The following is a 24,907-nucleotide window of genomic DNA, read 5'->3' as shown; positions in this document are numbered from 1 at the left end:
TGCTGAAGAGGAAACATCCAAAGAATGGCACCTCCTTAATGAGATAGTTCCTCAAGGGCAAGGACAACCTTTACTTTATCCCATATAATCCTTAATATAGTATCCAATATAAAATAAGTAATAATTGCTGCCAATTGTAATTTTCACTACACTTTAGACGACACTAATTTTCAAAAATAAAATACACTTTTCAGGAAGGTACAGAGAACATAAAAATATAAAATAAATATTAAAAAATAAAATCAAATATACTTCTTCAAGTGGTGAGCATTGAATTGACTTGGTCCAAAGCTAGCTTGGGATATTTTTTTTCTGTTGCTGGCCAATTGTTAAAATTTGGAGCCCACATAACATACACAAAATGGTGTGTTTACTGACTGAAATCATTTTATTTTCTGAGCTTCATGTACATCTGTAAACCAAAAAATACAGACCATTTTATTCTAGAAAAATACGAAGCTGTAGGTCATAAACGTTGTTAGAGACTATTTATTATTTATTTTTGGCTGAGTTGTGTCTTCCTTGCTGCGTGCAGGCTTTCTCTAATTGCGGCGAGCGGGGGCTACTCTTCGTTGCGGTGCGCCGGCTTCTCATTGCGGTGGCTTCTCTTGTTGCGGAGCACGGGCTCTAGGCGCGCGGGCTTCAGTGGTTGTGGCTCACGGGCTCTAGAGCCCAGGCTCAGTAGTTGTGGTGCACGGGCTTAGTTGCTCCATGGCATGTGGGATCTTCCTGGACCAGGGTTCAAACCCGTGTCCCCTGCATTGGCAGGCGGATTCTTAACCACTGTGCCACCAGGGAAGCCCGAGACTACCTTAAATAACCAATGTAACTATCAGTGCAAATTTGGCACCCATATCTACCTTACTTATACCCCAAATTAGTTTACGCAATACGTTTTACGAAGTACTGAGTATATCTTAGGTACTCAAAAACAAATTGATTAAAGACATATAATTTTACCCATTTGCTTCTAGCTATACTTTATGCACCCTGAATTTTAGCTAGATAAACCTTGCCCTAAAGTCACAAAAAATTTCATGGGGAGAAAAGATTAACATGTTAAACTTTTACAGATATTTTATATGCTCTGACATGTTCATCAAGAAGTCTAGAACCACGCTGTCCTATATAAAATTTACCAGCAGCCACTTTTAAAAAATGGGTAAGTAGGGGAAATTAATTTTATTAATATATTTATTTAACCCAATATATCAAAAATATTTCAATATGCAATCAATATAAAAATTCAGACATTTTACATTCTGTTTTTCCACACTGTCTTTGAAATCGAGTATATATTTTATACTTTAGCAGATCTCAATTTGGACTAACCACATTTCAAGTGCTCAATTGCCATTGGTGACAAGTGGCTACTGTATTAGACAGAACATGTCTATAGAGGCTAGCCCCCTTTCTATCCAGTGTGATCGTCACCTTAAAATGTACAAAAACAAAGCACATAAAAGTTGATCCAAAATTAATGCCCTGTTAAAATGGCAAGTGAAAAGTTATAGTGTTTAAACCTTTTCTAATTATGTAAACAAAAAATTTAAGAAAAGGTTTTGCAAATTTGTTGACAATCACTTTCACAAATGCCTTGAAAACTGTCTTCTTCTTTCCATTACGTCACCAAAAGTCTTTTCTGGGTACTAAGTTATTTTGTTCTTTTTTTCCATTTGAGTTATTCATTTTGTCATTCAATAAATATTTATATGGTGACAAGTATGGGCAAAACATTATGCTAGATGCAATAAGGAGGGTAAAAGACACCCTACCTCTGCTTTCACAAAGCTTTCAAATTAGAAAGAAAGGGAAAGAGGGAAAAACATGTGAAAGTATATCTCTTTATTTTATTTTACTGCATCACTGTGTCAATTATTTGGACATCAGTCTTTCCCCAGTTCTTTAACAACAAAGGGAATGGTCTTCTCATCTTCCCAGGGCCTGACAAAATGCCTTAATATTTGTGGAACTCACTATAATGAATTATTACATGTTATTTTCTAGAACAGAGGTCCCTACAAAGTACACTAAGTACAAAAAGAAATATTTCATCTTCCCTAAGAAAAATAGAAAAACTATATGGCAAAAGAGTTATATATGACAGGCCTTAAAGGATTTGACACAGAAGGTGGTGAGGTTTGAAGAAAACAAGTTTCTACAGTTAAGAAAGTATAAGGATAGAAGAGTGTATCACTCATGATAAGAACTCTATGAATGTTTGCTTACTAAATGCACAAGTGAATAAAGAGAGTCTGAATGACCTGAGAATATCATTTATAGAGACAGAAATGAAGGCTTTAAGGAAGCAAAGGGGGGATGGTGTTACACAAGCTGTATGGAAAAGAATGCGATCATGAGTAAGAAGTTGAAATTGTTACCATTTTAAAGTAAAACAACAGAAACAACAAACCTCCCTACCGAAAGTACAGTAGTGTTCCTCATTTTCTTACTTTTGGGATAATGCCTATTGTATCCTATTTAAGAACTTTAATAATTCCATAACCTGCCATCACCTAGAACAATTTCTTCATGTGTGTTTATGCGCAGGGTGAGAAATAAGAAATCTAGCAGAGTAACATGCTTTTATTTTACCATCATGCATATAAGGAAAGACAAATATATCAATGGTATACTTTCAAAGAGACGGAGCAACCTCACAAGTATTTATGCTACCTAGGAAAAGAGACACATTACTAAGTTGTTAACTGGGCAAATTATCAACACAATTAAGCCACACATTTTGAGTAAGTTATTTTTCCATGAAGACAACAATTTCCAAAGTCTTAATAATATGACAAGAACAAGTTATTCAAATTATATTTCTAAGGATACGGTTTTAACAGAAACAAGTTGAAATCCGCTATATTCATTTAAGTCTCTATATCATACAGGAAAATAAGACTGTTCCAAATGTTCCCAACTGAAAGCAAAATAAAGCCTGTACAGCTCAATTTTCCCAGTAAGCAGAAATAACATAACAGGATTTACTAAATACTAGTGAAATAAAAGACAACAGTATTAATCCTCCTCATAAGGTCAGTCAAATGAAAATGAGAGAAAGCACTCAAAGTTGCATTGCATTTCTTTAAATTTCTCTTCTCTAGACAACATATTTAACATTCCAAGACCCTTCAATTCTCCCATGTTTATCCTGAGAAAAATAACTTCTCTCATCACCACTGACAGAGCAATAAGCTTCCTTGAAGGCTCTCAGTCTTAATTTTAGGCCCAATTTTTACCTGGCTCATTTTTGCCTGTGGTCTTCTGTTTAGTTTCCCATGCTTTGGGCACCCATCACAGTATCTTTAGTTCTTCCATCCATTAGGGCCTAGATATCACTTTTCATTTAATCTAATAAATCTGTCTCCCTTTAAACCCTCTAGATGTTGCTAAAGTGGGTGGAGGATAGGGAAGAAAGCAGAGGGAAATAAGAGCTCTGGTAGTCTATTACACAAGACAACCTGTCTCTGGAAATAATGGAGAGCCAAATTAAAACTAAAAGACCTGATTCTGCAGAGGTTTATGAGCTATCACTTCTTTTAAGAGCCAGGAGAGAGACAATGGAGAAAGTGTACTGCCACCCTGGCACTTAATCACGCTCCCGATGAGAAAAGGAGGCACAAAGAGGTACCTAGGTTTTGGCTGAATTCACTAGTTGAGGCTGAGAAAGCCTGGTACTTTGAATGGACACCAGCCTTAGACCATCCTGCCACAAGCACAAGTCTAACTTGTCACCTCAACCACTTGCCTGACAGTTAATAGGTTTCTGGATGATGGGAGTGAAGGGAAGGGGGTGGGGGTGAGGAATAGAGGAGAGGTCTTTTGGGGAGAAGAATGGAAGGTCTTTTGTGTGCCGGCAGGAAACCTGGAGACTGTTTACCAGAAACCAGAGTGGGGCTGACAGTGGTCTAGAAGATGTTCATCCAGTAGGTAGCAGCCAAGGGCACAGCCAGTAGCAGACAGCGACAGGTGGTGACCAGAGGCACAAGAAGAGCAATGGAGTCACATAAATCATACAGGCCAAGTGGTCCACTGCCATTCTCCCTTGGTATCATTAAAGGCCCACAACTGTCCACAGGCTATATGCCTGTACTGCAGAGCAAAGTGGGTAGAATGGGCTCCTAGACAAATCTAGAATTCAAGGTATAAGAGGCAGACCGGAGGCCCTGGGAACAAACAGGGTCCAAGTAGTGCAGATAAAGGCAGTGCAATTTGCAGCATCACAAACTTGGCTTAGGAGTGGTGTGAATCATGGCCATGCAGCATGTGATATTAATGCACATGTGGAAGTGGTGGAGCGTGGTCATGATGGTCTCAATCTTGAGGCTGAGAGAACTGAATGTCCAAGGGGAAAAGGCTGCAGAAATGTCAGAAAAAGAAAGGGGGAAAAAAAAAAGTAGAAGGCATACCCATTTCTGTTGCCCAAGCACAGGTCCAGCAAGGGGCAGAAAGGGACTTAATGCAGGAACATTACCAAGGGCAAAGTTTAACCAGACTGGAACCCGAAGGGCCTGGGGATCTCCACTGGCTCCCTTATTGGGCGACGTCTGGCTCTATGGATTCCTTCACGCAGCAGGTAGTACTGCAGTGGATTTGGCCACAGGTCCTCTTTGATAATCTCAGCAATCCTGTCAGACTCTGGAAGGCTGTGGTCTGAAAACCAGGTGAAGAAATTGCAAACGACCTCTTGGTTCCTGCGAATGAAAGACTGGGGTTCGCGGCCCCGGCGCCATATGATTGGAGTGGAAAGAGACACCACTCGGCCAGAGGCTCTGACCTCATATTCCTTGACAATCAGCTTGTTTCGGAAATAGGGGTTTCTTCGAAAGAAGAACTTGAACTTGCAGCCTGTTCGAGGGTGCCTGAGCTCCTTCACCTCCAAATTGGTTATGTATCTTAACATCTCTGCATCTTGGCCTCTAATCATGGGGGACAACTGGGGGTGGTTCCGAAAGGCAGTGACCCAGAAGCCCGGGATGTTCTGAATGATGTAGTTCCGCCGCTCCAGGTAGTGTCGACGCATCCGTCCGAACTTATGTTCTAGTTGCTGAAAGGCCCGGTCAGCCTGAGCATTCACAGTGTCCAGCTCCAGCTGGATGGCCTCCAGAGGGTTCATGCGGAGATCCATCCGCAGGGGCCGGTGCCCTGCCTCCTCCACCACTCTATTCTCCACCATTTCTATTTCTTCATCTACTGGCTTCTCCTCCATCTCCATCTCCTGCTCCACTCCCTCCCCCTCCTTCACTCCTTCCTTCTCCGCCACCTCCTCATCCACTGCGACCGAGAAGAGGGGGCCCTCTTCAGTCTTCACTTCCTCAGCCTTCGCCTCCGCCATCAGCTCAGATCCGAACCTCTCCGCGCCACAGGTTTCTAGGGCCTTCTCCCCACCCGGGCCCCGCGGCTCTCCCCGCCGGCCGTCATTTCCCCGGCTGCCGTCCGTCGCCAGGGTTACAAACGCCGCTTCCAATCTCTCTCTGGGAGGCGGAGCCTGCTCTTGCCCCGCTTCGGGCGCTACGTAACCGCCATCCCCACCGCCTCCGATCTGGGGCTTATCGTCACAGACCGGATCTGCGGGAGCAGCGCCGGGGTCGCCCCGCTCCTCTGGAAGCTGGAACGGTGGGAGCGCGACGGCTTCGAAGCTCCCCTCACCCGCCTCCGCCATCACCTGTGACGCCTCGGTTTCCTCACGGAGCTTCAGGCACCTGGGAGAATCCGGGTCTCCGGGGGCACGGTCGGGGACGGTGAGACTGTGGGTTTCAGGGAGAGGCGTCCTCTCGACCCCATCCGGGCCGCTCATGTCGGCAGCAGCCAGACAAACGTCACGCTACCGTCTGTTTTTCCCTGAAGAAGCCGCGCTCGGCGAAAACCCGCCGCTCTCGCCACCCACTCGCTGGTCTCGCGAGCGTCTCCGTGAGGGTGACGTCACGGCTGTAGCTCCCACCCTGCCGCGAGAATTGGCAAGTCCTGGCGTGGCTTATCTGGTACCCTGCGATCCGAGCGTGCTTTCATAGTTTTATTCCTATGAATTTAATCGGGTGGACTGGTAGTTTGACTTACGTAAATAAATGTGGCTCGCACTCAGAGGCTGAAGCAGTGAGGACCCTCCCTGCGATGCATCTGGAGAGTACCTCCAGCTTGTAGGGATCCCAGTACTACACTGCCTGCTGTCGTCTGAAAACATGTTTTTCTGGTGTTTGGTATTTTCTAGGCAAGAAGGTAAATCTACTCCCTGTTATTCCATAATGGCCAGGAGCAAAAATCTTCTCTTTATTTTTAAACTAAGTTGAATAGCAAATTGTTTCCCTTTTCTCAAGTAGAAGTGAAATGAAAATATTCTGGCCTCTGACATCACTGGGAGAAAAAGCTACTGAGCGACTTTTCACCACGAAACTGATGCATATTGTTCCTTGCTAGTCTTACCTTTATAATCTGCATCAAAGAAGAGCTTGTCCTGCGTAATGTCTGCAGGAATTAAGTCAGGATCGATTTGCTAAATCTTGCTCCATGGCCCCTCACTGCAGGAAATAGAAAAGCTATTTCCAGCCCCGTAAACTATTAATCTATTAACGAGTTTAGTTCTGCAAGGAGGTAGGAAAGGTTGGCTTTGGTGAAGTATCTATTCATGGTAATTTGCTCATAGAGCTAACTTTAAGAGGGATGTCAGTGTCTCTGGTTGTTTTAGTTTGTTGACTTGTGAGGAAAACTGGTGTTAGAGAGTTAGGAGGCCTCAGAGAAATACCGGTGGAGGGGCCACCCACTGCCATTTTTATGAAGAAAAGCCAGTTAAAACAGTAACCAAGATGGTCTTAAGTAGAAAAGAAACTGCATAATGCCAGCTTTCAGTTAGTTGCCTCAAGGTGAAAAAGAGGCAAACTTTTTTTTTCTATTTGCTTTGCCTTGTATAGTAGACTGAATAATGGCCCCCCAAGATGTCCATGTCCTAACCTTCAGAACCTGTATGTTATCTTAGGTGGCAAGAGGGACTTTGCAGATTTGATTCGGTTAAGGAGCCAGAGATTGAAAGATTGTCCTGGATTATTCGGGTGGATAGACCCTGTGTAATTATGATGATAAGAAGGAGGCAGGCGTGTCAGTGTGAGATGTGATGACCAGAGCAGAGGTGAGAAAGAGAGAGAAAGAAGAAAAAAAAAGACTTGAAGATGGAGGAAGGAACGAAGATCCAAGGTGTAAAGGTAAACTCTAGAAGCTGGAAAGGAAGGAAGAAGATTTTCCCATAGAGCCTCCAAAGGAATGCAACTGCGCCAGCACCTTGATTTCATCTAACCTCCAAAACTGTAAGATAATTAATTTGTGTAGTTTTAAGCTGTTAAGTTTGTCGTAATTTGTTAAACAGTATGAAATGAACACTCCTTGGGTTGAGGTTTGGTTGTGTCTACGTGTGGCTCAAGTTTTTCCTGGCAGCATCCCCTTCAGCCTCACCATTGCTTCCCCTGAGGTCTTGCCCAACAGCTACGATGTATCATATCTTGAGTCTCTTTTTGGCTATCAAGTCCAGAAATATGCTTAGGCAATACGTACACAGAAAGGCAAAGTTAAACCCAAAACCTACCATAAAATATGTCTGAGAAGACTGTGAACTCCAGGACAGGGTCATGGTTTTGTTTAGTACTGTTTACCTAGTGCCTGGTACACTGCCTTCCACAGTGTTGCATAGATTATTAGAATGTTAAACAAAGGAACAGATGCACAAGCTTGGTGCTTGCAGAAGTAAGGGGCACATGGGTTGTCACCCTGCTCTCCTCCCTGTCAGCCACCAGCAAACCAGAGGACTGCTCTACTGTCTTCAGTAACGAAATCCTAGTCAGAACGAATTTGGACGTATGCATCAAAGCCTCAGAAAGCATAGAAAAACCACAGGGAAAACAGTTTTGTTTTACAAATAATGTATATTTGTGTGGTCACACTGTATGACAAACAAACACTGAAAGGACTGACATCTTTGGGTGAGCTTACATAGCAAAGCCTCAGACCACCAGCACTGTATTTCCAATTTTTCTCTCATTTATGAACAAGCCAAGGTAATGATTCCAAGCCTTACTTCATTTCTGTCTGCAAGAAATGGATATGAGCCTGTTATGCATGGCTGAAATTACTTTTGTATAGATAAGAATGAATAATGGAATTTTCCACAAGGCCCACTTCTTCCTCATTACTATGAAATCATCCTCTGTCTTGGAACTAGAATAATTTAATTTGGCCTGAAGTGGAAGCTTTTATTACTAATATGCCTTCTATTTTTGAGCGGAAGACAGTATCAGGCTTTGACCAGTACTAGAAGATGTGGCTTTATTTGTCCAAGTCACCATTATGATGTCTGAAAGTATAATTAATTAGTACTCTAACTGATAATGTTAGGAACGACTCCAGTGATAGATGGTGTGTGTAAATGTAATCAGGACTGTGGTGAGTGTAATTTCCCCCAAGAGTGTTGAGACACTTTGGGGGAACCCTTCCTTCTCTTATTGTCAGTACATTTGAAAAAGGCCATGATATGGGCTATTTGACTGAATGAATCAGAAATGAGGACAAACTTAAATTTCTTCTAATTTTAATTATCTGAAAATCACAGTAGAGAAGTGATTATGATTATAACTCTTTATTATAGAAGATGGAGGGCCGAGGTTATGATCACTTTGGAGTAAGTGCTCACTTTTGAATAAGAGAAGGGGCAGCTAGAAGCAGGGATTTAGAAGGAAAAGCAGATATGTGTGTTCTATGCCATTTCTTTTTTTTTTTTTTTTTTTTTTTGTGCGATACACGGACCTCTCACTGTTGTGGCCTCTCCCGTTGCGGAGCACAGGCTCTGGACGCGCAGGCTCAGCGGCCATGGCTCACGGGCCCAGCCGCTCCGCGGTATGTGGGATCTTCCTGGACTGGGGCACGAACCCGTGTCCCCTGCATCAGCAGGCGGACTCTCAACCACTGCGCCACAGGGGAAGCCCGCCATTTCTTTTTTTAAAGAAAGAGTCCGCTTGTCAGAAGGAACTGTCTAGGATTTCAACCTGAACCAAGGCTCACATGCTAAAGGAGTTACTTTGCCATGCAGGGAAAAAAAAAAATGTGGTTGCTATTTGCCACAGAAGATTGTACTTATTATAGTAGGGCTATTCCTTGTGAGTTCTTCCTTTTTTAACCTAAAACCTTAAAAGGGATATGTGTCTCTTTTATATGATGCAGGTTATCCTGCTCTCTGAAACACACTCTATTTGGGCAGATACTACCCATTCTGTAAGACCTCACCACAAACCTTTCTTGCTTTAGATCGTGCTAGGCATTTTACATGCATTAAATTGTCAAACATTATAGAAGAGGAAACAATAATGCTGAGAGGTTAACTGCCCTAACCAAGGTCATACGCTACATTTTGCCTCCCTCTCCCTAACTCTGCCCCTAAGGTAGAGTTCCTTTACCACTCTACCACTCCTCTGAACTCCTGCAACTCTTATGAGCTGTGCCATGCAATTTAGATGTAATTATACTCTTCCTCTTAGTGACCCTGGTTGTTTCATACATGTCAGTCTCATCATCCCAGCATCTCAGCATCATCCCATGAGATAGGAGCCCAGTTGCTTCTTCCTTTGTATTTACTCAACATAGCATGGAGCTGAGATTTTGGTAGATTCTTAAGGATATTTCTTGATTTGAATAAATTAAAACCTTGATGATCTTACAAAAACTAACACTGTGTCTATACTGCTTTACATTTTACTTGATGAGGGAATATATTTTGGTTGTGTTTCATATATTACTAAGATGTATTTGTACACTACAGAGCAGTTGTTGGGCAGTTGGCAATAAACCCCACTACCCCCAAGGAATCTAATATATTCTAATATGGTATCTGTGAGGAAACATTCACAAAACTATGAAATTATTCTCCATATATCAAGGAATCATTGATTCTTCAGGAAAGATTTCTCAGATGGTAATGATTTTAGCAGAAGTTCAGACATCTTTGTTTTGCAGAATGATATATTTTATGCTTGTAATTAATGAAGCTTTCACATATTTACTGCTTCTGATGTACCAGTCACTGTTGTAAACACCATCCCATTGTATCATTTAGTTCTCATAAGAACCCTGTGAGGTAATGCTGTTATGACCTTCATTTTACCCACTAGGGAAATGAGGCAGAGACTGAGTCACTCAAAATTACCTACAGGGCTTCCCTGGTGGCGCAGTGGTTGAGAGTCCTCCTGCCGATGCAGGGGACACGGGTTCGTGCCCTGGTCCGGGAGGATCCCACATGCCGCGGAGCGGCTGGGCCCGTGAGCCATGGCCGCTGAGCCTGCGCGTCCGGAGCCTGTGCTCCGCAACTGGAGAGTCCACAACAGTGAGAGGCCCGCGTACCGAAAAACAAACAAACAAAAAACAAAAAACATACGAAATTGGTGTGACTTTGAAGAAAACCTGGACACGAGTTGAGCACTGTTTTAAGAAATACAGCATCATCAAAATACTCGATAGCAAGAGAATAATTTTGTTTTGAAAAACATGGATGTTGACAACTCTGAGTCAAAAATTTTCTGAATATAAAGAAGTTTTAGAAATACCTTAATTTATTTTGCTTTTTTTTTCTTTTATATGTGTCCAGGTGTGTTTGACTTGTGTCTAAATATGTCTAAAGGAGCCCTTTAAATAGAGATAAAATTATGTATAAGAATGCATTGTGTCGGGCTTCCCTGGTGGCGCAGTGGTTGAGAGTCCACCTGCCGATGCAGGGGACTTGGGTTCGTGCCCTGGTCCGGGAGGATCCCAAATGCCGCAGAGCGGCTGGGCCCGTGAGCCATGGCCGCTGGGCCTGCGCGTCTGGAGCCTGTGCTCCGCAACGGGAGAGGCCACAACAGTGAGAAGCCCGCGTACCGCAAAAAAAAAAAAAAAAAAAAAAAAAGAATGCATTGTGTCATAGCTTAATTGGCAATGTTTTTCTTCCCTTTTCTCTGTCGTCCTCTCATTCTTGGTGATATTTAAGTAATATTATGTTTTACAACTGACAGTGTTTTGTCAGATGAAATGCCATAGTTTCCTTCCTGGAAAATTCATTGCATAGTAAAACAGTGCAAACATATTTTGTTTTTATATGTAAAATGATGTTAAATTCCAGGCTCAGATAGATAAATATGAATGGGTTTCCCTCCCAGAAGTAGACTAGTGTCTTGTTGATGAGGACTTCCTGCGTGATATCTAGCATCCCTGGCCCACCTAATGAAAGCCAATAACAACCTCCATTCTTTGTAATATCTAAAACTCACCTCCACAAATTTCCAAGAGACCCCTTAGGAAAGTACCGCTTCTGCAGAGATTTTCTCCTTTGAATACTTGGGGGTACGGTATTCCCATCGCTTTTCACTAGAGGGAGCAACTCGTCTCTAAGAAAGTGGTATATCTAGTCTATGATGGAAGAACTTTGGAATGGTCTCTCACTATAAATGAAATACTCTTGTAATTGAAATTGAATCATAATCTTTTATTCCCTCTAAGCTGTAATCGTTACAAATTAGTTTTCTCACACAGGCTTAGGTTTGTTATAATGGCTTCCCATAATCAAATCAGGCCAAAGTATCTCATATGACCCTGCCTACTCTGACAAGGCCCCTACCCTGTGTTACAGAAGTCATGGACCCAGTTTCAAGTTCCAGCTCTGCCACTAACTAGCTGTTTGACCTGGACTAGTAACTTCATCTTTCTGAGTCAGTTTCCTCATAGATAAAATAGAGATTATAATACATGCTTTAGAGGCCTATTAAAAAGATGAAATAGGATACTGTAAAATATTTAACATTATAAGCTTTCAATGAATAGAAGCTGGTACTATTATTTGTATTGTTTTTATGCTAAAATTTACATACATTAAACTATTGTCCATAGTATAATAACTGGGTACTAAATTGCATTATAAAACAGATAAGTGTATAGGAGTTCAGAGGAGAAAGACATCCATGTGGATTAAAGTAGTCAGTGAAAGCTTCATGGAAGAAACGACACTTGACTTGTATCCTGCTATGGGTAAAAGGTAAGGGGCTTGAGAAGGAGATGGGGCATTAGGACATAGTAAGCATACTTGTCCACTGCTCCAGTTATTTCAACATACATTCTAGACCTGCACTGTCCAATATAATGGTCAGTAGCCACATGTAGCTATTTAAATTTAAATTAATTAAAATAAAAAATTCATTTAATCAGTCACATCACATTTCAGGTTCTCAGTAGCAACATCTGGCTAGTGGCTACTGTATTGGACAGTGTGTAACATTTCATTGTGGCAGAAAGTTATATTGGACAATGCTGTACTAGACATATAGCTTCAGGTGGTAGAAAAAACGCTTGCTAGAATTAAAATGCCATACAACAGAGAGAGGCTTATGCTTCATAAAGTTCTTAGAAAAAAATTATTTATTAAAATTCATGCTTTCAGTTAACTTTTTTAGCAAAAATTGTGTGTGTTTATATTGGGAGTAAGTATTCTCACTGGAAGTACTTATCTATTGGCTCACTGAATATCAAAAAGATAATCCAAATATTATGCAACCCACATCCTTCACTATAAAACTTACAGATTTAAAATAACTTACCAAAGTGAGCCATTACCCTTCAGAGAAAGGACTGAAGCTAAATGAATCAAATTCAGAAAGAGTTAGTTGAAAAATTTGTATAATTACATTAGTCATTTAAATAACCCATAAAATGTGTTCTTGGTGAATGAACTCCTACTGTATTTTTAGTAAGATGAAAAAAATTTTAATAAAATGAAAAAAAATTAATGGAAATAGTTATGTAGATTTTAAAAATTTTACTATGAATCATAGGGATTTGTTTGGTACAATACTGAAAATCGACAGTAAAACCATTGAATAAACATGATTTTTATATTTGAAAGCATCTCAAACTCCTAAGGTTAAGAAATTTCATACAAGGGAAAATATTTCTTTGTCTTTTCTAGATAAACTCTTTAAACATTGTTCCCATGAATTTGTGCTGTGGCTGTTAATTAAAACTCCAGAGCTCATATATAAGTTACAAAAAAATCAGTAATTTTTTTGAAGTACAGCCCCACGGTCAAAGAACCTTATTGGAACAACCAGACTGTCATGATGAAAAACAGCCCTCTTGTTTTAAAGCAAGTTTCATCAAGGTCATTTATACTTTGCACATAAAAATTAATTCAATATGAAAAGTTCGTATTATAGTGTCTAACTTGATACTTTGGTTTTCTTTCATAACACTTCATCTGTTACCTGAGAACTCTGCCTTGTGAATTCTTTGGCTCTAAGACTATATTACAACTTCCTTAAGTTTGTAAGCAATCCATTCTATGCACATCTGTCTTAAAAATGTGAATGGTTGATTTGGAAGGAGACCATCATTCATTCATTTGATCATTAATAGAAATTATCTCATCTTCCTGTATGACATAGGTAGAATTCACCTTATTGGAAAGATGAGGAAATCTCAGAGGCGTCAAGTGACTTGCCTAAAGTTATATAGCTAGTAAGTAATGTAGTGTGGATATAAACCCAGTTTGGCTGACTTCCAAGCTCTTTCTGCTATGCCATGTTGCTTTTCTGATTTTTTTAAATCTTTGACAGTAACCAGGGAACTCAAGGACTGTTGGCTCTTTCCTGATAACTGCTTTTTCCAGGGTTTATGTTTTCAGTGCCCACCACCCAGAGGATCATCCTACAGTGTTGACTGCATTGATTGAATGATTACACACTGAAATCCAGCTTTAACAACCATGGAAACTGTAATGTATTAATCTAAACAGAACATACAGCTTTTAGGAGACAAGTGCCCTCAGTGGAAGCATTTATTAAATGTGGAACAGATTTAAGAAACAGTACCGCCTGCTACTGCTGATATTTGTAACTTAACAGCATTTCCAGATTCTTAGAGGTGGGGTTCAAAGAGTTCATTTGCAATGAATGAACTCAAGGGTAAAAAGAGCTCTGCCTGTAAATATTTCATTAGTTTTCACTGTACTATACTCGGGGAAATTTTGAAAGTAAAGGTTTGTTATCAGGAAATGCATGAAGTCCAGTTTGAAAATAATTCTAACTTACCCTGAGAAAAGAGTGGTAATCTGTATCCTTCCCACTTAGCATTTCATCTGCCCATATATAGTCTCTCATTATTGGAAACACTTCCCTGATTGTAAAAACCGAACAGGATCATCTTAACTACTTTCTTCTCTCCCAAAGAGAGAAAGTGTTCTGGGTTTATCCCCAGTGGAATTGCTGATGAAATGCTGATCCTAGAACTGTGTTACTAATACAACAAAGTAAACAGAGCACCCAATCTAAATTTGCTAAATTTTCTAGTCACCATTCTGGTCTGCATTGTCTTTGGAGCACAGTAGATTGGAGGCATAGATTGGAGACCTGATCACTCTATTTTGTCTTTCTAAACTGTAAACTCAAAACATATTTGTTGGTGTTTACTACATGCAAGACACAGAACTGTGTGATAGGATTCAAAGATCTGAAAGACGTGAACTTTGTTCATTAGGAATTCATGCCATTGTGGAGAAGATAGAGAAATAGATAAATTATAATACCAGATGATAAATGCAGCAAGAGTGGTGTGAGCCAAGGGCTGTGGATTCACAGAACAGGAAGTTTATGTTCCTATAATTGACAAGAGAGCTGTGTAAGAATTCACAGAGGAGATAGTTTTGAGATGAGTCCTAATAGAAAAATAGGATTATAACAAGAAGAGGGAGAGAGAGAATTTCAGGCTGAAGAAATACCCTGAGCAAAGACCTGGGACTAAAGAAGGAGCTCAGACAGCTTGGGGAATGGCTGAAAGAGAGGGCAGTTAGTTGGGGGTGGGGGTGATAATTCAATAAAATGGAGTCTAATGACTAACAGTCTCTTATATACTTGTGTGTGTAATATACATTATTATATGCATATAGTATATATATGCATTTTTAAACCCTGTGAATATTAGAGGATATTGGAGGTCTTTAAACAGGGGACTAACATACATTATATCAGATAATAACTTAATTGCCAAGAAAACGGCTTGAAGTTTGCATGGTTAAAAGCTGGGAGATCAGTTGTGAAATGTTGAAATGATTCAGACAAGGATTAATGAATATATCTTTAGAAATGTGGTAGTAACAGAACAGATGACTTCAGAGAACTAATAAAAGAACTGATTAAAAAAACTAGATATGAAGGTGGGCAAGGAGTTGAGGAAGATTGATTTGTTTTAGTTTGGACCACAGGGATGGGTGGAAATGTAAGTTATGAAATATAGGCAGAGGGTCAGGTTTTGACGAGAGGGGAGAAATCATGAGTTCAGCTATAGACAAGGAGAATTTTGTTGTCAATCTGAGGTGGCCCTTTGGAGATACGGGAAGATAAATTCGGGCATTTGTAGGTCAGGAGAAGAGTGTGTTCTACAGGTAGATTGGGACCTCATCAGTGTATGGGTGATAGTTGAAACTATCAGAGAGGATGAGAACACCAGAAAGACATGTAGAAGGAGAGGAAAGGAGAGCCAAGAATAGAACTCTGGAACACTGACATGAGAGAGACAGGTGAGGTGGAACAAGCAGAGAAAAATTGAGAAATAGCTATTAGAGGTAGGAGAAGAACCAGAAGAGAGTGTTGTCCCAGAAGGCAAGGGAGAAATGGACTTCAGGAAACCAGGGTTAAGAGGATGCAGCCATGTTGAGTGAGATGAAGACTGGGAAGAAAAGTTCCTGAACTGGGCAACCGTGTGGGCGTGGGTGTCTTTAGGGAGGACAGTTTGAGAAGAGTGGAGGGGCAGGATGGTTACAGAGTTGAGGAGTGAATGAGAAATGAAGAAATATAGCTAGCATGTGAGGCCAGTTCTTTCATAATTGGCAGTTCAGAAAAGGAGAAAGACTATGTGATTGATTCAGGGAGATGTTGGGTTGAAGGAAGACAGTTTCTAAGAAGTGGAATTAAAGGAAGTCCTAATCATATATCCTTACTAAAGTAGGGATAGACCAGATGTCTTAATCATTTAGGCTGCTATAACAAAGTACTATAGGCTAGGTGGCTTGTAAACAACAGAAATTTATTTCTTATAGTGCTAGGGGCTGAAAGTCTGAGATCAGGGCGCTAGCATGGTTGAGCTTGGTGAGAGCCCTCTTCCCATTTGCAGACTGCCGACTTCTCATTGTATCCTCATATGATGGAAAGAAGGCAAGAGCTCTCTGGAGTCCCTTTTATAAGGGCACTAAAACTATTCATGAGAGCTCCACCTTCATGTCCTAATTACCTTCCAGAAGCCCCACCTCCTAACACCATCACTTTAGGGGTTAGGATTTAAACATGAATTTTGGGGGACACAAACATTCAATCCATTGCATCAGCCCCCCTCCACACAAAAATGGAAACAAACTAAAAGTCAGTAGAAGAAAAGTTGGATAAATTATGGCATGTTCACATAATTGAATATTACATAACCTTTAAAGGAATAAAATGGATCCAAAGTAGTGACTTCGAAAAGTATCCATGTTAAATTAGAAAGATACAAAAAACATTGTAGATAAAAATATCATAATTGTATTTTAATAAATAATATAAGTTGATACCCATATATCTATATAAACATGGAAAATATTTGGAAAGGATGTGTACCCAGCTGCCAACAGTGGTGGTCTCCAGGGAAACGGGGGTGAGAAAAGGAAAAGTGTCCTTTAACTCCTTGCTTCCTGCAATTTTAAAGAGGGGTGGTGACATTAGAATAACATTTGCACTTTTAATTTAAAATATTTTTCAAACAACATTAAAGAAAACCCTCTCATAAAATGATGAAATAATTTAACTTTATATGATGAAATACAGAGTTTAGTATTCACTCAAAAGAAGAAAACACCATAAACTAACATATTTGCTATGATAATTTTTTGGATTGGCATTTAAAGGCTGAAGCAAAAACACTTGCTCAAAATGTGATATTGAGTTCAAGGTAAATGAAGGATTTTTTTTTTTTTTTGCTTATATTTGGAAGATGAGGCCAATAATAGGTTAGAGAGTAATTCAAAACAACTGGAACTCAATTAGAAACTTAATTCGCTGAGATGAACCTATGTATTATGGAGCATTGGTTGCTTTAACCAGTGAGCTAGAAGTGACCTTGGTGATTTATTTGGTAGTAATTTTTTTTGAAGTACTGTATATCTTTCAAAATATATCTATGTTAGTCAGTGTTCTCCAGAGAAACAGAAACATCAGGAGGTAGCTATAGACATGTTTATTTGGGGGAATTGGCTTACATGATTATGGAAGCTGAGAAGTCCCACAATCTGCCATCTGCAAGCTGGAGACCCAGGAAAGCCAGTTGTGTAATTCAGTCTGAGTCCAAAGGCCTGAGAACCAGGGGAGTGGATGGTGTAAATCCCAGTCCAAGGGCTGGAGAATATGAGATGTCCCAGCTCAAGCATGAGGCCCGGGAAAAAGAGTGAATTCCTTCTTCCTCTACCTTTTGTTCTATTCAGGCTCTCCATGGATGGGATGAGGCCCACTCACATTAGGGAGGGCAACCTATTTCACTGAGTTCATTGATCTAGATGTTATTCTCATTCAGAAATACCCTTCACAGAAACACCCAGAAATAATGTTTAGTCAAGCAGTGCAGTCAAAAGACACATAAAATTAACTGTCACAATATGCAAGTTAGTAAATAGTTAATAAGTATGTATTTTTTTATAAAAATTATTTTATATGGAAGGCTTAGAAGCAAGATACTGCAGTTAGCAAAAGCACAGCTAGCTTCCAAGTTAAAAATTATTTATTAGAATTTCATTGCAGGTAACCAATTCCTTTTAAAATATAAAGGCTCCTATATTTATACACTAGTTAAAGTAACGTAAATAACTGTAAACCAACCTTCTTAGATTGAACTTTGGGGTCTAAATGTATTAACAGAAGTGTTAAGGAATAGGAAAGCCCTAAATAGGTGACTTGAAAAGCTTTAGGGTACAAGAGTCCTTGAGGACTGAGAGTAGATGGAAGGAGTATTCGTAAATGGAGGTAAGATGTCAGTGAAAAGACCTGAGAGCTAATACCTTACTCATGGTGTTAGAGGTAGTTGAGCAAGTCAGAACCTCAGCCCAGAGTCTATTCAGTAGTCGCTGGCCCCATCTTGAGGCCAGAGGGAGAATATAAGGAAAAGAGGAGACTGAAGCATAACAAGTCCCTCCCCTAATCTTCTCCCACCCCATCTTTATTAACAACTACCAATGCAGAATAAAATAATATATGCAGAACGTACCCTCTCAGAACCTGGAAGTATGCTGAAATGAATTGAATACCAACTACTTATTGAGCACTTCCCAGTAAGTAAGTGTAAGCGTGGAGGATTCCAGGATAAAGACACTGTTGCTGCTCGAGAGACTATCCAGTGGGATGGAGGACATTACACTGCAGTTTGAAAAGGTGAATGTTAGGCATGTTTTACCAAGTACAGACTGAGTGCTGAGCACAGGAAAAAGACCTAGTGATTGCCTGGGGGGTTTGGAGAGAGTTTTATAGAAGAGGGGACACGAGCTGGGACTTGAAGGAAGAAGAAAGGTGTTAGAGGAGAGGATGGGACATGGGCAAGTATAGACAAAGTTGAGTGGCATGGGCAGGGGGAAGAAGGGGGAGGGAAGAAGGCTGAAATGTGAGTTGTGCTGTATTTGGGGGGCTTTGAGGCTCACTGTGAAGTACTGTGTTCTGCCATCGGCGTCCTATTGAACTCAGACAGCATGCATTTATTTTTTCCTGTTTAAAATTTGCTGACTTTATCCCAAACATTTTTTAATTTCAGGGTCTTTATATAAGATGAGATGTGATTCAATGGCTAATTTAGCCAGTGTGTAGAAAGGGAAGGCAGGAAACTCCACATGGAAAATAAAATATAACTGCCTTAATTTAAATATTTAAACAAGAAAAGCTTTTAGGTTTTCAGAAAGCAATAATTTATCTCCTGGAAATTGGTATGTTTTTTGATACCATTCGTTTCAGTTATTTTTCAATGCATGACTAAACCCAGGAACAGAACAATTTTAACTCAAAGCTACAAATGGATTTACTTAAGGGGAAAAAGAAAATTGGAAGTTGCATTTTATTTTCATTCTAAAAATAGCTGTAACATTATCATTAGAAACCTCTTTAGAAGTGGAATTCCATAAACTAGGACTCCACTGATGAAAAATTTTCCATAATCTCCTCAGTTTTGCTTTTTCTTAGCAAACCATCTCTTCATGATTATTGTAAACCAATGATAAACAAGGTATATTGGAGTTATACTTACAATGTGTAAGACAGATAAGCCCTTTCATTCAGTCTCATCCATCTTGGAAACATTTTTTCAGTAAAGAAATATTTCTGAAATCCCTAGTATGTTCTAGGTACTGGGGATATAGCTTTGAATAAGGCAGGCCAAATCCCTGACTATTAGGGATTTACTTTCTGGTGTGCAGAGAGAGACAATAAATATAAAAACATATAAAAAGATAATCGGGGGGACTGTTAAATGCTCTAAAGAAAGTCAGTTTCAAAAGTGATTAAGGCTGGGACTTCCCTGGTGGTGCAGTGGTTAAGAATCCACTGGCCAATGCAACAGATACAGGGTCGATCCCTGGTCTGGGAAGATCCCACATGCCGCAGAGAAACTAAGCTGATGCGCCACAACTGCTGAAGCCTGCGCACCTGGAGCCCACGCTCCGCAACAAGAGAAGCCCGCACACCACAAAGAAGAGTAACCTCTGCTCGCCCCAACTAGAGAAAGCCCACGTGCAGCAAAGAAGACCCAATGCAGCCAAAAAAAAAAAAAAAAAAAAGTGATTGGGGCTAAAGTAGTAAGAAGAGGCCTTTGTGTGGAGGTGATTTTTGAGTTAGAACTGAATGGTGAGAAGGTGGGAAGAGCATTATTAACAGCAGGAACAAAAGAGCTAAGATTGAGACAAGTCTAATCAACAAAGAGTAGGTGTCTTGAGTAGTGAACTAACTTTACTGAGGAGGTGAAGTCAGAGAGGTGGGGTAGGCAGATCATGCAAGGCTTTGAAGGCTGTAAGGAAGCTGGATTCTATTCTGTGATGAGAAGCTCTGAATTTTTGGTAGGGTAAGGATGACATAATTGGATTCATGCTTTGGAAAAATCATTTGGGGATGTTACCATTTTTACCTGGGGTTTTCTTTGGTGTTATTAAGTCTTTTAGCTAATGCAGCAGCTACAGCAGCATGTATTTAAGTTACTTAAGAATGTGAGTGGGTTGCTTCCTTTTTCCTAAATGAGTCAGAAGACATTATAAGCAGAGGAGACATAATTCATAAATATATAGATCTAGATAGATATAGATTAGGGATAGGGATAGGGGTAGAGATAAAGACAGATGAGACAGAGACAGAGAGCTGAGGGAGGTTCCTCTCATTCAACTTGTACCGAATAAAATCTCCAAAATTTGAACAAAACCATTCACAACTCTTTTTTTTCTCACCTAAGAGGTCCAAGGTAATCCTTCAGTGGATATCTTTAATAGTTACTAATGTCGAAATAAATTCCATAGGATACTGTGAATATTGAAGTTGAGAAAGTAAAATTAACATGGTCTAAAAGAAAGTTAGCACATTTTGCTGTTTTCTGAGATTGCTAGTGTTTTGGCAGTGGTTGGCTGTGGGCAGGCATAATGTGGAACATTAGATGGAAATCGAGTTGTGGAATTTTAATAAACTGCTGGTCTGCTAATAATTTGCTTTTGTTCAAACCATTTATTTTTAATTTGGCAGTTATTCATAAATCTTAGCCCAGAAGAAAAAGTGTAGATTTTTTTAGGAAGATGTGTACAGTATTAAGGAAGTGTAGACACGCCTTCACATCTTCCAGAAAGACATTTTATTCAGACTAAACTACTACAGAGGTTGCTGCAGTCCTTTGGGACCTCAAGTCCTGATTAGAGAACAAGTGAAAGTAATAGAGTCATGTTTGAATAGCAGGTTTCAAGTAGTATATTTTAAGTGGCTGTTACTATTTTGGGAATACTGAATATTCCTTAATAGTTACAGTACTCATTTCATGCCATAGTTGAATATTATTTTCATACAAATGCAAAAATGAAAGCAAAAAAGTCCAACTTCAAATGTGCAAGTTCCTTTAACTTCTTTTTTTTTTTTTTTTTGCGGTATGCGGGCCTCTCACTGTTGTGGCCTCCCCCGTCGCGGAGCACAGGCTCCGGACGCGCAGGCTCAGCGGCCATGGCTCACGGGCCCAGCCGCTCCGCGGCATATGGAATCCTCCCAGACCGGGGCACGAACCCGTATCCCCTGCATCGGCAGGCGGACTCTCAACCACTTGCGCCACCAGGGAGGCCCCCTTTAACTTCTGAATAGATAATTTTTTCACTTTTTGATCAAATTCCACATGAGTGAAGAGCTGGGAATTTTTAGAATTCAGAGGGTCCAGGTACAATATTTGCAATTGCTTAATATACTTCACTACATATATTTATCTTATCTTTCCCTTCCTGCTGAAGATCTACTTTGCAAGGATGTTTTCCTGACTATTCTGCCTCAGGCTGTCAAGTCTAAAAATGAGGTTTTTGGCCTTCTACTAACTTGCTAGTGTCAAAGAACTATTGTCCTTCCCTCATTCCTCCCACCCTTTGAATTTAAGTCCAAAATAAATGAATGGTAACAAGTTTTCTTCACTGCTTTTTAGTGTAGAGTTCCAGTTCAGAAGAAGTTCTGTTCAAGAATGAATTCCAGCAGTGTTCCTATTGCCAACAGGCAGCATTAAAGTCTTGGAATATGGAAGTAAGCCAGAGTAAATCCTGCTCTATTTGAGTGAAGTAGTTTATATATGATAACATATGATTATGATTCTTAATGCAAACTTCATGGCCATCTTTTCTTGGGTTAAATGATGAGTGATTATGGGCAGCAAACTTAAAGGTGAAATCATCCCAAGTATGATTTTTATTCAGATACTATGCAAATACAAATTATGGAGCAAGGTCCTAAGAGATAGAGCATTCTTTGGTTGTAGAATGGTAGTTGGATTACTGAAGTGGTCAGGCTGAAAGGTTTTGGAGTGGCTGTAAGTGCCAGCATAAAGAGAGAGAGAGCAGACAAACTGTTTTGGGGCAGGCTTCTCCCTTGGAGGTCAAAGGCAGTCCTGAGGACCCACCTGGAGAGGGAGTCTTGTTCCTCTTCTTCCCTGGAGATGGCCAGGCCTTCCTGAAATCCCTGGCCTTAGCCATGTGGAGCTAGACTGTGTAACCCACCGTTTCAGGAGCAGGGAGGTCAAGTCCTGCTCAGGGTCATGCTCATTCAATATGTTTCTGTGTTACCTCTTCTATTAAATGTCTATGTGTCCCAAGAGGGAAGAACTGTATTATTCTGTTCTTCATACATTCACCCTTGATTTTCCAATCTCTTCTCCACTTCACAACCAGAGAGACCTGAGAAGTAGTAGCTGATTAGTTCACATCCTTAGTTAACCAACCCCCCACCTCCACACCTCCCCAGTGGCTGATTATCTCTTAGGATAAAGACCTCACCGCCGGCCCTCTCTCTCTCCCTTCTAGCTACAGTGAAGGCTTTCACTTCCACGTTTAGGCAGAGTTCCTTCCTGCCTTGGGTCCTTTTTATGCAGTTTACTTTGCCTGGAATTCTCTCTACCCCATCCTCTCTGCCTTCCTCACCCTTTTCACCCGGCTACCTCCTACTCACCCTGTCATCTCAACTCACAAGTCTTCCTCTTGTGAGGAAGGGAAGACGTCCTTGAGCCTCTACACCAAGTCGGGCCCTCCCCCTCCTTATACACTCTCACTGCACTCTGCATCCCCATTTGTGGCACTTACAATTGTAGTTAATTATTTATTTAATATGTTTCCCTTGGTAGATTGTAAATGCAGTGATGGCATCAAATATGTCTGTTAATTGCCAAACTTTAAGAACCTAGCACAGCATCAGGCACACTGTAGACATTCAATATATATTTCTTGAATGAATGAATAAACGATGAGCCAACAAATGACCAGCTGGATGGTCTGATTCTTTTTTTTTTTTTTTTTTTTTTTTTTTTGTGGTACCCGGGCCTCTCACTGCTGTGGCCTCTCCCGTTGCTGAGCACAGGCTCCGGACGCGCAGGCTCAGTGGCCATGGCTCACGGGCCCAGCCACTCCGCAGCACGCGGGACCCTCCCAGACCGGGGCACGAACCCGTGTCCCCTGCACCGGCAGGCGGACTCTCAACCACTGCGCCACCAGGGAAGCCTGGTCTGATTCTTTTTTGCACACTCCATCCCAACCCCCCAATGGGAGGGACAGGACAGTAGGAGACAGGTGTACGTGATGGGTCCTATAAGGCATAGAACAGTGAGGGTGGAGGAGGGCTGATGCAGAGAGGGGCTGATAAGCCCCCCCTTTTTGAAAATAAATTTATTTATTTTATTTATTTATTTTTGGGTGCGTTGTGTCTTCGTTGCTGTGCGTGGGCTTTCTTTAGCTGCGTCGAGCAGGAGCTACTCTTTGTTGCAGTGCACAGGCTTCTCATTGCGGTGGCTTCTCTTGTTGCAGAGCATGGGCTCTAGGCACACGGGCTTCAGTAGTTGTGGCACAGTAGTTGTGGCTTGCGGGCTCTAGAGCGCAGGCTCAGTAGTTGTGATGCACGAGCTTAGTTGCTCCGCGGCATGTGGGATCTTCCCGGACCAGGGATTGAACCCATGTCCCCTGCATTGGCAGGCGGATTCTTAACCACTGCACCACCAGGGAAGTCTAAGCCCCTTTTTTTAGAGGCAGTTACAATTCAGGAGGGCCAGAGATCAAATAGCCAAAACCATATCCTGAAGAAGAGTGAGGGCTTTGGATTAAATGGTGAGCCAGGCCTGTAATGTTTGCTGAAGGATAAAATCAAGCAAAGAGCCAAAGATGCTGAAGTGAGGAGAAGTGAGTCAAAACAGGGGAAACCAAGGTCCCCTCAGTAGTTCCAGATGTAAGGTGCCAAAGCCTGGGGAGTCTTGTGTGAGCTTCACTCACATATTCATGGGTGGAATGTTCATTTAAAGGTGTCAGTCTAGGTTGCAAAGTATTTACCCCTACTTTTTAAATACACTTCCACATTTCCTCATCTGAAACCTTTACAGTCCCAGGAGTTTGATATTCAGAGTTTTTCGGTTTTTAGAAAGGAGGTATATAGGACGGATATACCATGAATTGAGTACCACCCACAGTGAGTCCTGAGGCAGCACTTCTTAATTATCAAATACATTAATAGGCTTGTGGGGAAACGTATGAATACTCACAGTGAGTGGGATAAATAAACACTATCAAGAGCCTCAGGATCACTTCAGGTCAAGTTTTGCTGCCAAATGAGATACAAAACTATTTTCAGAGGTTTTTGGATTTGGAAATTCTGGATGGGGAATCGAGAACCTGGTACAAAGCGTTGTTCCTCTGGCGCCCTGTTAATTCCTGTTTGAGTCTCAGCAGCAGGGGAGGAGCTGACCTGACCTGCTCAGGGCTTCCTCATTTCTGCAGGGAAATCCCCAGAGTCCTCCCAGCCCTCATCTGCCTGGAAGAAAACTTGGCCACCCCTTCCCTTTCCCTTAAGCTACTATGAGATGGTTGTCAGCCTACAATCCGTACTAAGTATCTGCTGTGTTACAGGGCTCAGTTGGGAGATGGAAAGCTAAGCAGAAGACAGACTATTTAGGTTTATTCTTCTTTAGGTAATCCTTCTCCATCCTCGACATCTCACCCAAGCTCTGTGTCTTATTTCCAGCTGCATAATACGTAGATCTACTTAGCACTCAAAAGCAAAACTGGTTATCCTCCTTCAACCTAGAATCAAACAAAGGACAAAATCTATTACTTATAATCCTTATCACCATCCATTGAATGGCCCAAGCTAAAATCAAACTC

General features: G+C 40.9%; 1 protein-coding gene and 1 long non-coding RNA gene across 2 annotated transcripts in view; one reads left to right on the top strand and one right to left on the bottom strand.

Moving 5' to 3' along the window:
- Positions 1-2,568: 2,568 nt before the first annotated feature.
- Positions 2,569-5,895, bottom strand: TSPYL1 (TSPY like 1). The gene has a single exon (XM_060115151.1). It carries the CDS (start codon positions 5,798-5,800, stop codon positions 4,490-4,492), a length of 1,311 nt encoding a protein of 436 aa, XP_059971134.1. The 5' UTR covers positions 5,801-5,895; the 3' UTR covers positions 2,569-4,489.
- An 85-nt stretch (positions 5,896-5,980) lies between these two features.
- LOC132500342 (uncharacterized) overlaps positions 5,981-24,907 on the top strand; it is a 34,292-nt gene continuing 15,365 nt past the window's right edge. The window contains exons 1-2 of the long non-coding RNA XR_009534020.1: positions 5,981-6,219; positions 6,974-7,298. This is a non-coding gene — a long non-coding RNA (uncharacterized LOC132500342). The remainder of the gene's footprint in view (positions 6,220-6,973; positions 7,299-24,907) is intronic.

Source organism: Mesoplodon densirostris, chromosome 12 (genome assembly GCF_025265405.1).
Source record: "Mesoplodon densirostris isolate mMesDen1 chromosome 12, mMesDen1 primary haplotype, whole genome shotgun sequence".
NCBI lineage: Eukaryota > Metazoa > Chordata > Mammalia > Artiodactyla > Ziphiidae > Mesoplodon > Mesoplodon densirostris.
This window is presented reverse-complemented; position numbering and strand designations above follow the sequence as displayed.

Bases quoted from the DNA above. Each gene is read 5' to 3' on its own strand.
- TSPYL1 (XM_060115151.1), bottom strand. From the start codon at position 5,800: ATGAGCGGCCCGGATGGGGTCGAGAGGACGCCTCTCCCTGAAACCCAC.